This window comes from Anneissia japonica, unplaced genomic scaffold (genome assembly GCF_011630105.1).
Source record: "Anneissia japonica isolate Jap-2015-1 unplaced genomic scaffold, ASM1163010v1 scaffold9291_len582782_cov165, whole genome shotgun sequence".
Lineage (NCBI taxonomy): Eukaryota > Metazoa > Echinodermata > Crinoidea > Comatulida > Comatulidae > Anneissia > Anneissia japonica.
This window is the reverse complement of record NW_022710618.1, coordinates 2,158-18,048: the sequence shown is the minus strand read 5'-3', so window position 1 is coordinate 18,048 and position 15,891 is coordinate 2,158. Positions and strand designations below refer to the sequence as shown.

The 15,891-nt window shown below is 35.4% G+C and overlaps 1 protein-coding gene across 6 annotated transcripts in view; it reads left to right on the top strand.

The window, feature by feature from the left end:
- LOC117107037 overlaps nucleotides 1-14,265 on the top strand; it is a 33,047-nt gene extending 18,782 nt beyond the window's left edge. The window contains exons 1-4 of one of the 6 annotated variants that reach the window (XM_033248559.1): nucleotides 2,355-2,680; nucleotides 11,150-11,247; nucleotides 11,392-11,754; nucleotides 13,333-14,265. In XM_033248559.1, the coding sequence (XP_033104450.1) occupies nucleotides 2,610-2,680; nucleotides 11,150-11,247; nucleotides 11,392-11,754; nucleotides 13,333-13,544 (744 nt within the window). In that variant the 5' untranslated portion in view covers nucleotides 2,355-2,609 and the 3' untranslated portion in view covers nucleotides 13,545-14,265. Of the gene's footprint in view, nucleotides 1-2,354; nucleotides 2,681-4,217; nucleotides 4,867-5,577; nucleotides 6,542-10,399; nucleotides 10,990-11,149; nucleotides 11,248-11,391; nucleotides 11,755-13,332 lie in introns of those variants that run through there. The other 5 variants (XM_033248560.1, XM_033248562.1, XM_033248558.1 and 2 more) reach the window with 5 other exon arrangements.
- Nucleotides 14,266-15,891: the final 1,626 nt, after the last annotated feature.

Here is a 15,891-nt window from a genome sequence, read left to right as displayed (position 1 = left end):
ATATATAGAAGTATTAAGGTACAAACTCAACTGCCCAGTGCACAATTTAATTCACCTAATCACACCATCAATTACTTTTAGGGCTATAATAATAAAAACTCACATAAAGGCACTATATACTTAGGCTCTACATGTGATTATGCCTTCACACGCAATAATTCACTATGAATACAGTAGTGATCAGGCAGTTCCCAACCATTACGCCATTAAGACGCAGACCACCACCTAAAACGTAAAAAATTCACCTGACTTTGTCGTCGATATACATTATGAAAATATATTCGTGACCACCGAGAGTTCAGAAAGAGGAGGCGAAGCACACTGCATAAAAAGAAAGCTGAACTAGATTATCTACAGAGGAGTGGTCAGTAGACTTGTGTTAACAGATAGGCCTAAGGCCACAGTTACACTAGAAACGATTACGACACCACAACGACGATATATCATCGCGTATTTTGTATTCTTCAACACTGCGCGCGCATCTGTATCGTGTTGTTGTCGTGTCGTAATCGTGTCTAGGTTAAATGTTTGGTGTAGACAATATGGCTTTAGTTTTTTTAAAGATTTTTTTTTTCAGGTAGCAGGATTAGTAATTGTAATAATCGTTAAATTAAATCTGGTAAAAGCAATGCCATTAATATTTGTATTTTATTTTAGATCATGTAGTGTAGTCCTACTTACTTCGCGTAGTAGTTCCTGTACTACAGAGTGTGATGCGTATGTGCGCAGCGATTGTATATCGCGTGCACATGTAATGAGGCACTAACATGGTGGCCTACGTGTATCCTAGTTCTTGGATCCCGGCTGTCATTGAGTAAAGACGTGTGTTTATTGTTATTGAGTCGTTGAATAAAAGTTTATTAAAAACTACGGCCTGTTTCGGTCTCTTCTTCTGTAGCATTGGATTCACGCAAATACATAGCAGATTACTAAATATATATTTATATTTAAACCACTAACAACTGAACTAGGAATGGATCCGAATGTGAAGCAGCAGCGGCTATTAAACTGACTGGCCTATTTATTAATGTCAACATATGTTTAAGTCAGAAAAAAATCGAAGATGATTAAAAATAAGATCAGAAAAGAAATCTAATTTTTAAATTTGTATCAAGGTATCCGACGGTTACTTTACAAGTTATGGAATTGACCCACATGTGATTTATTTCTTCTGACGGAAATTTTGAATGTGAAAAACCTCTAAAAACCAAAACTGCTGGTGGTTTTCAAAGTTAACTTTTCTTTTGTCGTTAAAAATAAATTAAGCTTTATGGAAACTATGGAAACATTGTCAGATGTCATTGTCAAAATGACATAATGAAGTAAAATAAAGATTTCTGTTAATATTTTAATATTGAGCATTTGTTTAAAATTGTTTCTTTTTTTCTTTCAAAAGTGGTCTTGTATTAAAGGTCATATGTTGTCCTTTGGGACATCAAGGTTAGTTTACAGGGGTCTAATTATATTACAATGTCTTGTGATATATTGTAACTATTTGGATACAACTGTATGACTTTAATCAACAAAACTTCCAAAGAAATAAATTTTAATTTTGTGAGTGTAAAAAATATATGTGTTCCATATAACGTAAACTACGCCCTCAATCGGATCAATAAGTTCATTCATGGCATGTCTGTACATTATGATTAAGTTGTTATTCCTTTGGAACAGACCAAGATGATTAAGCCTACACACAGTGCCTGCGCCACACAAAAAAGTGAGTTAAAGCTGTCGCAGTATTGGAGTCGGAGCAGTATTGGAGTAGAATCTACTCTTTAACTTTATCCAGTTGAGTTTAAAATGTACATAATACATGCCACTAGGTTTAGGCCTGTCTAATAAGATTAATTTAACATGGACATAGTAATTCATACTTAAACAATACATTAAATTGAAATATAAATAATATATAATAACAACGTTAACGAACAAATAACAATAATTAAAACGTGGACATAGTGTCACTACTACAATAATAAGATTAATATTTTTCAATCCCATTATCAATTTTATATACCCGGTGTTAGTATTGACCTAGGCTATGGCTAACAGGCTAAAACAGGTGCGCTTTCTCCAATAAAATCATACAATTTGTAATTAAACATCAAGCAAAAAACGTACTCTATAGTTAATTTAATATGAAAAATATTTTTTAAACTGACCAGGCCTAATCTGGGGGCTTTTATCTGCGAAAAATTTATAATTGTTGATTTATAATAATTATTTTTCTTCAGGGTAGACATATTATTACAGTCTTTAGCTAAAAAGCAAAAATTCATTAACTTTAAAGCATTAACTGCACAGACCTAACCCGCCCAGGCCTGCGATAATAAATATTCAGAACACAACCCAATCCCAACCTACAATACATTGGTAGCCCTACAATGAATATTTTCATAACGACTTTTGAAAGCTTCCCGTGAAAATCATTGCGTTTACGCGGCGGCAAGTGGGAACCGTATTCATTTTGTTTCTATTAATAGAATCATAATTCTTTTAAAATATTACCCGGACACCATCGTGTTTTACACTGCGACACGGCATATAACAGTCCGGACAACTTGTGATTTCTATGGTGCTCGTAAGAAATTCCATAATAGTGACACAATATGCTGCATTGGGCGAAAGGTATATTGCTTCTTGTTTGGAAAATAACGATGATTGATGCACAATGTTCTCCGTAAGTAATGCTTATCAATGTGTGTTATAGGCATGGTAGGAAACACACTCTCGGGATGCTCGCCTTTAAATATTTCTGTACGTGTAGGTGCCGCATTTACGGGGGTATTTTTGAGGACTAAGTTGGTAGCACAAGTGAGAACATTTATGGAAGAGTTTGAGCCTGTACAGTATAGTATGAGTATATATTGTGGGAAATACATAGTAAAATTGGTAGTTACAGTCCCTGCCAAGTCCCGTATCAAAGCAGCATAATTTTTCACTCGATTTTAGCGAAGATTTTTGGCTAAAATATGTGCTACGCCTACCGTGGATGCAGAGCAACGAACAGTAGAGATCGCAAACGGACAGAACCGCAGTCTTATTTGTGATTAGGAACAAGTATAAGTTTAATTTTGTAGTTTACATGGCCGAAAGATTTTGATAAATGGTAGCTCAAGTCCCTAATAATTTCAGTAAAATAGGCAGCGCAAGTGTCTCGTCTTAAAGTGCAGGCCCGTAGCCAGGGGGGGTTTTAGGGGTTCGCGCGAACCCCCCTTTTTCAGCGAACCCCCCTTTTGCCAGCGAACCCCCTTAGCCAGAAAACGATCCCCCGTTTCCAAAATAGTGCAATTTATTACAAAATGAGAGCATTTTTGGCACTGTTTATTTGTCGCTATCGATCGTAGTTCGATCGTAGAAATGAAAACAAAGCTGCAGCCAGCTGAATGACATAACCAGCAACACTTCAAAATGAATATTAATGAGAGGTTTGTTGCCTAGGCTATTTGACCAATTGCGTGCTCCGGAGTTTATTTATTTACTTTGGCACGACGTCATCACAAAAGTTTGGGCGCTCGACATTTTTCATTTCTCTGGGATCGAGGACATGCAACACGCCAAAAATAGCCTAGATGAAGCGCTGAGAAAGGATAACCGATTTTTTTGGTTCAAGGCCAGCAACGAAGAAAATTCACCCTTGTTTTCACCACATGCTCATGATACTGCCTGGCGGCGGGACCGGTGTACTTTTTCGGGCTAGGCCTAGGTCTAGCGTTGCTAGGTAGGGTAGGGTCGTAGCCTATTAATATTATTTGCGAACGATTTTATTATTTATTTTGTAATCGAGCTAGCATAGGCCAGGGCCCAGGCTAGCAAGGAAATAATACTTGGTAATGTTTTACGTTTCGTCAGAATTAACTGACATTATTCGTCTCTTTTTATAGGCTAGGCCTAGCCTATAGGGCCTAGGCTAGGACTAGGTTTACAATCAGTTCAGTTGTATTATTGATTGATCAGTAAACATGCCCTCTTGATGAGTCTCGGACTGTTTTGTAATAGCCTAAAGTACTGCTCTACTGGGATCTAGGCTAAGGCTAGGCATCGGCTAGTAGCACGGTAGGATAGAAGCTTCCATTGATTAAATAAGCTATTTGTTTATTTAAAAAGCTGAAATGAACAACTCCGCCCTCCTATGTATTGTGCAAATTCAAAGAAACAATAGACATCCCTTTTTTCAATCCCATTATCAATTTTATATACCCGGTGTTAGTATTGACCTAGGCTACTATGGCTAACAGGCTAAAACAGGTGCGCTTTCTCCAATAAAATCATACAATTTGTAATTAAACATCAAGCAAAAAACGTACTCTGTAGTTAATTTAATATGAAAAATATTTTTTAAACGGACCAGGCCTAATCTGGGGGCTTTTATCTGCGAAAAATTTATAATTGTTGATTTATAATAATTATTTTTCTTCAGGGTAGACATATTATTACAGTCTTTAGCTAAAAAGCAAAAATTCATTAACTTTAAAGCATTAACTGCACAGACCTAACCCGGCCAGGCCTGCGATAATAAATATTCAGAACACAACCCAATCCCAACCTACAATACATTGGTAGCCCTACAATGAATATTTTCATAACGACTTTTGAAAGCTTCCCGTGAAAATCATTGCGTTTACGCGGCGGCAAGTGGGAACCGTATTCATTTTGTTTCTATTAATAGAATCATAATTCTTTTAAAATATTACCCGGACACCATCGTGTTTTACACTGCGACACGGCATATAACAGTCTGGACAACTTGTGATTTCTATGGTGCTCCGAGGAAATTCCATAATAGTGACACAATATGCTGCATTGGGCGAAAGGTATATTGCTTCTTGTTTGGAAAATAACGATGATTGATGCATAATGTTCTCCGTAAGTAATGCTTATCAATGTGTGTTATAGGCATGGTAGGAAACACACTCTCGGCATGCGCTCGCCTTTAAATATTTCTGTACGTGTAGGTGCCGCGTTTACGGGGGTATTTTTGAGGACTAAGTTGGTAGCACAAGTGAGAACATTTATGGAAGAGTTTGAGCCTGTACAGTATAGTATGAGTATATATTGTGGGAAATACATAGTAAAATTGGTAGTTACAGTCCCTGCCCCGTCCCGTATCAAAGTAGCATAATTTTTCACTCGATTTTAGCGAAGATTTTTGGCTAAAATCTGTGCTACGCCTACCGTGGATGCAGAGCAACGAACAGTAGAGATCGCAAACGGACAGAGCCGCAGTCTTGTTTGTGATTAGGAACAAGTATAAGTTTAATTTTGTAGTTTACATGGCCGAAAGATTTTGATAAATGGTAGCTCAAGTCCCTAATAATTTCGGTAAAATAGGCAGCGCAAGTGTCTCGTCTTAAAGTGCAGGCCCGTAGCCAGGGGGTTTTTTAGGGGTTCGCGCGAACCCCCCTTTTGCCAGCGAACCCCCTTAGCCAGAAAACGATCCCCCGTTTCCAAAATAGTGCAATTTATTACAAAATGAGAGCATTTTTGGCACTGTTTATTTGTCGCTATCGATCGTAGTTCGATCGTAGAAATCAAAACAAAGCTGCAGCCAGCTGAATGACATAACCAGCAATAATTAAAACGTGGACATAGTGTCACTACTACAATAATAAGATTAATATTTTTCAATCCCATTATCAATTTTATATACCCGGTGTTAGTATTGACCTAGGCTACTATGGCTAACAGGCTAAAACAGGTGCGCTTTCTCCAATAAAATCATACAATTTGTAATTAAACATCAAGCAAAAAACGTACTCTATAGTTAATTTAATATGAAAAATATTTTTTAAACGGACCAGGCCTAATCTGGGGGCTTTTATCTGCGAAAAATTTATAATTGTTGATTTATAATAATTATTTTTCTTCAGGGTAGACATATTATTACAGTCTTTAGCTAAAAAGCAAAAATTCATTAACTTTAAACATTAACTGCACAGACCTAACCCGGCCAGGCCTGCGATAACAAATATTCAGAACACAACCCAATCCCAACCTACAATACATTGGTAGCCCTACAATGAATATTTTCATAACGACTTTTGAAAGCTTCCCGTGAAAATCATTGCGTTTACGCGGCAGCAAGTGGGAACCGTATTCATTTTGTTACGTAAGATGTGCAAATACAACTTTCTGTCAGGAGGGGGGATACGAAATTGCTGGAAGAGCATTTGCTTACATTGCGTTGCGTACGTTGCGTAACCTGCAAAAATATTTTATCGACTCTTTTAGGCCGCGAAACAGTTTGAACTCCAGCCAGGAATCTAGAAGATGTAATTATATCGGAAGAAGGAATACGAATTACTGACCTGAACTTCCGATATTACATGAATGTCTATTAATAGAATCATAATTCTTTTAAAATATTACCCGGACACCATCGTGTTTTACACTGCGACACGGCATATAACAGTCCGGACAACTTGTGATTTCTATGGTGCTCGGAGGAAATTCCATAATAGTGACATAATATGCTGCATTGGGCGAAAGGTATATTGCTTCTTGTTTGGAAAACAACGATGATTGATGCACAATGTTCTCCGTAAGTAATGCTTATCAATGTGTGTTATAGGCATGGTAGGAAACACACTCTCGGAATGCTCGCCTTTAAATATTTCTGTACGTGTAGGTGCCGCATTTACGGGGGTATTTTTGAGGACTAAGTTGGTAGTACAAGTGAGAACATTTATGGAAGAGTTTGAGCCTGTACAGTATAGTATGAGTATATATTGTGGGAAATACATAGTAAAATTGGTAGTTACAGTCCCTGCCCCGTCCCGTATCAAAGTAGTATAATTTTTCACTCGATTTTAGCGAAGATTTTTGGCTAAAATCTGTGCTACGCCTACCGTGGATGCAGAGCAACGAACAGTAGAGATCGCGAACGGACAGAACCGCAGTCTTATTTGTGATTAGGAACAAGTATAAGTTTAATTTTGTAGTTTACATGGCCGAAAGATTTTGATAAATGGTAGCTCAAGTCCCTAATAATTTCAGTAAAATAGGCAGCGCAAGTGTCTCGTCTTAAAAGTGCACCCCCAAGCCCATTAAGTTTGGCATACAAAAAGTGAGCTCCCGGGGATAACACTAATTCGTTGAAAACTGAACTGCAAATTGTTATGTTGCCGCTTCTCTTTGATATTACATCATTTCATAAACTTATATTTGCAAATCAAAGGCTATAATAATTGTTAGTATTAAAAATGTATATTGAAAATCACTGATAAATAATGTAAACCGATTATTGTGAGTGTGACAGATTATTATGGCTGTAATTAAATAAAATAATATTTATAATAATGAGATGTGTTTCGTTAAATAAATGTACAAGTATAAGCCTGCATTTATACAATACAATAAACAATGTCTAGCCTATATGTTTATATACACGAGCCGCCGGATAAATTATATGTCCCTGGTTCTTAATTAATTTGTTTGAAGGGCCAGATTATTTTTATGAGCACTGTTGATACACCAACATTTTAGTTTTAGTCAAAAAAGTTATTAAAGAAACACAATGATCAGAACAAAACAAAATCCCGTATGACGAATTATTCGTAGGACAGTTTCCAAAAGCACAATGGTTCACCAGCTGTTTATTATAGCTGTTTATTATCAAGTAAATAAAATAAGTAGGCTTAAGCTACATTCACACCAAAGCCTAATTCGGTTCGTATGGCTAACGAAACGAAAAAAGAATATTGAATCAGTGGTAAAGAAAACGAAAACGAACGAAAACGTTCTACGAACCGAATTCGGAGTTGGTGTAAATCTACCTTTACAATGTTATTAGTGACGATAAAACACAGAACGCCATAGCACCCAGATGCTATTAACATTAGCCGCTATATATTGACATAAAATTTAACAATGGGCTTCTACCATGACTAGAGGAAGAGTTCTCATTCAATTCTTAAACTGTTAACATTCTGTGTTGCTATTTTAAATGCTCCCTAGGGCAATAAGCTGTAACGGTTGAATTACAGCTTCAAATCAGTTCAACTTTATTTGATACAATTTGATATGTGATATGACGTCATCGTACCCATATATGGGTACATCACATTTTTTTGTCACATGAAATTTGATAGTGTAGACAAAGCTTTAGACAAAAAAGCTGTTTGACGAAAAACTGGGGAACGGTGAATGAGATACAGATTTTTTAATATTTAAAAACTGGGGGGAAAAGGGGCAATTCCACATTGGAAGGCCGCAGGCCAAAACCACCAAAAATTTAATCCACTTGTATCTAAACTTGGTTTCATTTTCAGAGCTGAAACATATGTCAAATTTGGTTCGAAGTTAAATTTTAGTCTTATTAATTCATATTCTTCAAAAACCACTGGTATATCTGAGTATATGATTATTCAGAATTTAAAAACAAAAAGACGGCTAATTTTAAAAATAATCCCCAATTATGCTTAACTTAACCCTTCCTGACTATACTTATTCTGAATATTTGACTTAATGGTCCCTAGAATCCAAATGTTGAGATAGACTCGGACACTTACAATTTTCACAGCAAGTTGGCAGATATTGGGTATCACACCGTAATTCCATTACCAAAAAAATGGTTAATGTTTTTCTAAGAGCAAACTAATGTCCATAAACTCAAGTTACTTTATATTCTCTTACTAGTCATACACCTTTACCATTATCACTAAACAGTTTTCTTTGATCTTCGCTAGTTTTGTAGAAAACCTGGTAACGGAATTACATTTGGTAACGGAATTACATGGTAACGGAATTACATTGGGTCATAGGAATACAGTTAATAGAACTTAATTCACTATTACTAAAATATACTGCCCATATTCCTCCATAGCATTGATTCAGATTGATACTTATGTCCAGTGGAGCCTATTAAAAGGACAAGGTGGCAGCAAATGACCTTAGCAACGGCCATAGTAACTGAAGACAGTGATAAGCTGAATTTAGTGATGATGTTGATGATTGTGATGATGCAGATGTCAGTGATGATGCTGGTGATAGTGATGAAGTTGAAGAAGGTAATCAAGTTCATGATGGTATAAGTAATGTTAGGCCTACAGTAAAAGTGATAATAAATTATCTATAGATCCGACCTGAAGTAGGTGGTTGTTAAGTACTTTTGCCAGAAGAATGCCAACAAATTTGTTGGTCAGGGTCTTTAAAGTCACAATGACAAGTTTACCCTAAAGTTTGTTAGAATAATTGAATTTTGTTTTTTTGTGGCCAATTGACAACATTCATAGATTGTGGATAGATCTTGCATAGTACAGAGTTATTTGAACCATAGATGGATCTATCACTTGAATTTCATGATAAAATAATTGAACATTGTATTTTTTTTTTATTAAGTCAAAACACAATCAAATACTTTAAGATTCGAAAACTTACAGAATTAACTGAGTCCACGGCTAAGTAAGTTGGATTAAAGACTGGTGTCCGAGACCAGGAAGGTCTATATAGATAAACTTAATGAACCATAGCAGAAAGACAGATCGAGGTGGGTTCAAGTCCCACCCGAGGACAACTTGCGATTTTTTTCGCAATTGTTTTCAAACGTACTGAGTATTCAATACATTTCCACGTCAGGTAGGGCAAAACTACACTTATACATGTTTGTCCTAAAGCTTTCATATCACTGTATCGTACCTTAGTTTCCTCACATTTTGAGTAGTGTTGCGTTATTTTTAGTTCGGCATTCAATTCTCAATTAAATCGTATTAACAAAATTTATTTTAAGCTTCTTTTTTTAACTATTTTGGGTAGTCCTGTTGTCTCTTGCCGCCTACTGTTAGATATTTTCTGTTTGATATGTTATTTTTGTTTAATTTAATGTGTTAATTCACACTATAGTTCTAATTTTATTCGTCTGTTCGGTCTTCATATTAATTGTCGAGTGTTACGGTCTTTGCATGTTTTTGATGTTCCTTTCAGTCATATTTGTGTTTTTAAACCGAGTTTTATTTCTATATTACCTTCTTACAATCGTATTGTTTTTGAAAATAGTAATTCTGATATCTTTTTTAACATTTTTAAACTATTCTGACCTCTCGTGTTAAAAAGTGTCTAGTTTTAAGCTGGCCTTGTAACTGTGTTTTGTTTCTTGATTCTTTGTTTCTTGGTGGGGTTGTTGTTAGTTTAGAATGTGCTTTTGATTGTCCTGCTTCTGATTGTCCTGCTTGTTTTTCCGTATTTTTAGAGTTTATACTATATTTTTTATATCCATCCTGTAAGTGGTGATTTTTCGCTGTTGGTTTGGAAATAAATAAATAAAATAAAATAATAGTTTTGCAATTTGTAGTTTAGTAGTTCAGTAGTGTAGTAGTAGAAGCAGCATTAGCAGTGGCAGTAGCAGTAGTAGGGTAGTGGTGTATTGGTAGTGGTAGTGGTAGTGGTAGTAGTAGTAGTAGTAGTGGTAGTGGTAGTAGTAGTAGTAGTATTAGTGGTAGTAGTAGTAGTAGTAGTAGTAGTAGTAGTGGTAGTGGTAGTAGCGGTAGTGGTGGTAGTGGGGTAGTGGTAGTTATAGTAGTAGTAGTAGCAGCAGTAGCACTAGTAGCATTATTTCATCACGATTGGGAGAAAACAAAATATGGGTCTTCGCTTTTTGGGTTTTTGGTTTTCGTTTTGTAGACACATAGGCGTCTGTGAAGATTCCATTCCAGATGGGTCCTCGTATGTAAAATAATAGAATAGAATTGAAATTGCCAAAAACCTTCAAGGGTCTTAGACAATGCAAGAAAACAATTGCATATATTTTATCTATATTTTGTCTTTGGTTGAGGCAAGTGGCATTTCTGAAAGAGTCAGGCCTATACTATTCGTCAGATCAATAGACGCTGCAATCACCGTATTTTAAAGAATATTTTATCTCTCACCTTGACCCTCGCTACGGCGAACGGTGCCAAGGTATGGATCCGCGCATGTGGTGTGTGAAAAAAACGTTTTGAGAATGTGCCTATAGGTGTCTGGAAATTGCACTCTCACACCTTAAAAATCTTACCGGTAAGTCATAAACAATGACAATAAAATTATTTTTATTAATACATTTTATGAGGTAGCGATCACACCGTCTGCACACTACCTCCAGCATCCGGCCCTGAGCCTTTGTTATGATGCTTATATTTCTTTATATACAGTAGTTTCATATTATTTCCTATTACAGCGGATTTAATTGTTCGGGTATGACGTCATGTTACCTTATTTACCCCGGAAGTAATGGTTTGGAATATCAACATCCAAACGGAGACATTTCGGTCTTTGGTAAGAATTACAGATTATCTCAATATTGTGAATAATACAATTTTCATTTACCTCTATTTTATTTTCAATGTAAATTATGGAACGAAAACGAAAGCTCAAGGAAATATATAATAATGATTTTTAATTTCATCTTATTGTTTATAGACGATGCACGTGTGGTATATCCATCTCCAAACTGCTTCAAATATATACCAATGAACGGAGCAAAGCAGTCATGTATTGATACTCAGCGTGAATGCGAAAAATTAGGCGGAAACATCACAGTAATAAACAGTTTTGATGAATACAAAGCGTTGACAGTGGTCGTGCACTCTATTATGTTAGACACAGCGGAATTTGATATAAAATTCAAGGTTTTTAACCAAGCAGCTATCATAGAAATAGGCCTGTATAAAGGGTGTACAACATTTACAATCAAGAATCTGATTAACAAATTTCAAGTGTCTGGGCAGAACACCGATTGCTTTGGAACTTCTCAGGTAGACGCTATTATTTGCGAGTCGTCGGGTAGGTTTTGGTCACAAGTGGATCAGAGAAATCCTAATAAAGACTATTAGGCCTACTCAATAGCACAGGATTTTTTTTCCTTTTCTTTTTAATTGAGAGCAGAATTAGCTGCTACCTATATTTTATAACCATTATCATGGGTGTGGTTGTTACTGTCTCGATATATTTGTTGAAGTAACACAATACGGTATAACGTGTAGCCAACACAGCTATAAATCAAGACAATTAAATTGTTAATACTATACTGGATGCTACCTGGCAAAAGTTACAGTGATTTAGTATAGACTACTTTTTTAATTCTCGTCATGTAATTGTATACTGTAGTCATTAGTGTTCAATTTGTTTGCTTCTGTTGTTCCTTTATTTCAGTAAACTTCCACTGCTTTAATGCAGGCTATAAAGTTCTACAACTATTGCTTACCATAATGTTTGCTACTTTTAAGCCCAGCACACACTGTCTCTTATACACATCTTACTCGGGGTACTCCACCTAACTCGTACTTAATACTCTTCCACCTAGTTTAGTTTCATCCAAGAGTCGCATGAGTTCTAAGAGTTAAAAACTCGTCATATAATTCGCTTGGTAAAGGACCTCTATACATGCTATCTACGGCTTAGCTACGAGTGAGGTGCGACCTTACGGAGTTGGTTACGACAAGCACCTAGTTTACAACGAGCTATATTGCCAGCGTAACGAGTTTGTACCGAATTAAATACCGGTACGAGTTAGGTACGAGCGTTCCGATCAAATGTTCCTGGTCATCGTAACCAACTCGGTGCGCTCGTATTTAACTCGTACTCATTTTGGGTGGGTTGCTCGCATCAAACTAGTGGGTTAACTTCAAATCACATATAGGATAACAAAAATAATCGCAAAATAAACTTCTTATTTTCCTTCAGAACAATTAATGACATTTTATTACATTCTAATGCTGTAATTAAACTTTGTAATACTGAGTAAAGTTTATGAAATTTAAGATTTAACATTTCAACCACTATTCATGTTGACGTCAACAGATGTTGTTAAGACTTCAAGATGGTTCCCGTCAATGGGATTCAACTACGTGGCATGATTTTTGTATACTTTACCATACTTTAGGTTTTACACACTTATGTAATTTTATGTTTATTGTTAACGATCTAATTTTAAGTTACAAAAATATCCAATTAAAAATGACATTATTTACTTCTTTTTCTAAAAGATATTATTGCAAAAATATGTCCCAAGCCAAGAATAGGCCTACAACCGACGAAAAAGCCAAACGAGAACAATTAATGACATTTTACTGCATTCTAATACTGTAATTAAACTTTGTAATACTGGGTAAATTTTATGAAATTTACCGCGCAAGAGTTCAACCACTATTCATGCTGACGTCAACAGATGTTATTAAGTCGTCAAGATGGATCCCATCAATGGGATTCAATTATATAAAGTACGGTTTACCACACTGAAGGTTTTATCTCCGAGATTTTACACACTTTTGTAATTGTATGCTTATTGTTAACGACCTAATTTTAAGTTACAAAAATGTTCAATTAAGAATGACATTTGTTTTTTTTTTTTTCTTTTTAAAGATGTGAATATTGCAAAAATATGTCCCAAGCCAAAAATACCATCGACGAAATACGAGCCAAAGGATCCACAAAATGAGACAAAGGATCAGCAAAACAAGACGACGGTCTCTGTTAAGACGACAGCGATAATTGCCTCGGTCATTGGCACGATAATACTAAGTTGCTTGTATGGTTGTATCCGACAGTGTCAGAGAACAACAAATCTTGGGTAAATAACGCCATCACGTTAATTATATTTCTATTACTATCACTATTATTACTATTACTATTAATAGTATTGCTATCACTATTACTATTAATACTATTATAATGTAGCACACTCCACAGCTAATGTAGTAAAACTCCCCGCTAATGTAGAAACCCCAACAGCTTATGTAGCCTAGTAAAAAGAAAATCAACCCCAGCTAATGTAGAACGCTCAACAGCTAATGTAGTAACCAAAATTGCCTCACAGCTAATATGGAACGCTCAACAGCTGATGTAACGAAAATTGCCCCACAGCTTTGTAACTACTATCGCCAGCTAAAGTAGAATATAGTATAAAATCTTATATCAAAGTGGAACATATTGGAGGTTGCTAATGCTAGCTTTAAACTATTACGTCTTTAAATTATTATCAGCAGTATTGCTTTTCGTCTTCCGTTTTGATGCCTGTTTGTTGTTTGCCATCTCACTGTATATTCCTCAATGAATATTGTTCTATATATAAATAAATTATAAGATAAATTACCTCAGACGGGGTAACCTGTGACCTCTCCTGCTGTCAATGTGAACCCCATAAACACTAAATCACCACCATTTTATCATATAATAAGGTATTTTATATGGCTATATTTTTTTTAATATTTGGCTCTGACGAAGGGCTTAAACCAAGGTAAGGCCTTCCTTCTGGCTGTTCACTTTATATAGGCCTATAATAAGATCAGGGGCGGATCTGGGTTGAAACTTACAGGGGAAGGGGGAGGGGGAGGGGGAAGAAAGTTTCTAAAAAAAACTTCAAAAAAGAAAGGGGGTGTGTCCTCCCCCGGGAAATTGTTTATTCATAGATGGCGGGAAATGAGCTTTCCAGACTTCTGAAGTGTCTTTTAATGACTTAAGTTCTTCAAAATTCAAGATTTTTATGCCCTCTTGAAACTTGAAAACGTTCAGATAAATGTTTTCATTCTTATTACAGATAGGCATATCATGTCATATAGGTCTATATAGGATTGGGTGTCCTCCCCGGGAAAAATTTGATTCCTAGATGGCGGGAAATGAGCTACAACTCAATTACTATTACTATCATTATCATTATCGTTATTGTTATCGTTGTTTTCATTGTTGCTTTTATTATTATTATTATTATTATTATTATTATTATTATTATTATTATTATTAACCTTCAAAATTATAGATGATTTATAGTAAGTTTTATAAAGTACACCATTATTTAAAGCTAAAAATAATACTATGGTAACGATATAAATCTTTAAATACAATACAAATAACTATCTACGTTGGCCTCTTCCATGTACAGTACAACAAATATTTAAATACATTTATAATGAACAATAACCAGTCATTGAGTGGACGCTACTCTGGGAACAAGCACACCTAACTAGAGATGGCTCCAGGATTGCCCGATGGGGGTTCCAAGGTCCCCAAAAGAGGGGGGGGGGCGCGATGTCCCCGACGAGAGCAAAGTTGGCGTAGTCAGGTGTCGCTCAAAAATGCTTGAAAAAGATTCTGGTGAGGAGAATAGGCCACGAAAAAAAAGACAATTTAGGGGTTTTAAAGGCTTATTTAATGGATTATAGTGTCTACTAATGAGTATATATATATATATATATATATATATATAATTATATATATATAATTATATACATATTAAAAGGCAAAATACTGAAAAACAACAATGCTGTGGGAAACAATGGCTGGATCTCAGTTGAGATACAAAAATGATAAGCAACAGCTAAAAAGTAGACGTAAGTAAACAGCCAGAAATAGAACCAGAGCTTTCGGACAACACTAGTCCTTCCTCAGTGTCGAGTGAGTGAGGGTAGAAAAAGCTAGATGGTATAAAGTGAGATATATATATATATATAAAAAGGTTTCTCTCGGCGAACTGTGGTTTTTCTACCTGGCAAGGAGGGGTGGGGGTAGGGGTGACACCTCCCCTACGCTGGCACCACCCTTAAACATTGACCTAAAAACCTATCATAACAAGCGTTGCAGACGTTTAAATATACGAGTATTTGATGGTGACGTTTATCAATACTGTTATTTTTGAGGAGCCAAATGTACTTTCATTATTTAACAAAAATAATTATATACATATTCATTATCTAACATATGATTCAACATTTCTTCATTACATACATATAATTAGTTTGGTCTCTTAACTTGATGGAGCGATTTTCATTATTTATGAATAACAACAACTAGCAAAACATTAATTATAAATAATTGAAGTGCCGAAAGTCATTATATATAAATAATGATTTTACTATAGCCATTATATAGTATATAGTATATATATATATATATACATACATATATATATATATATATATATATATA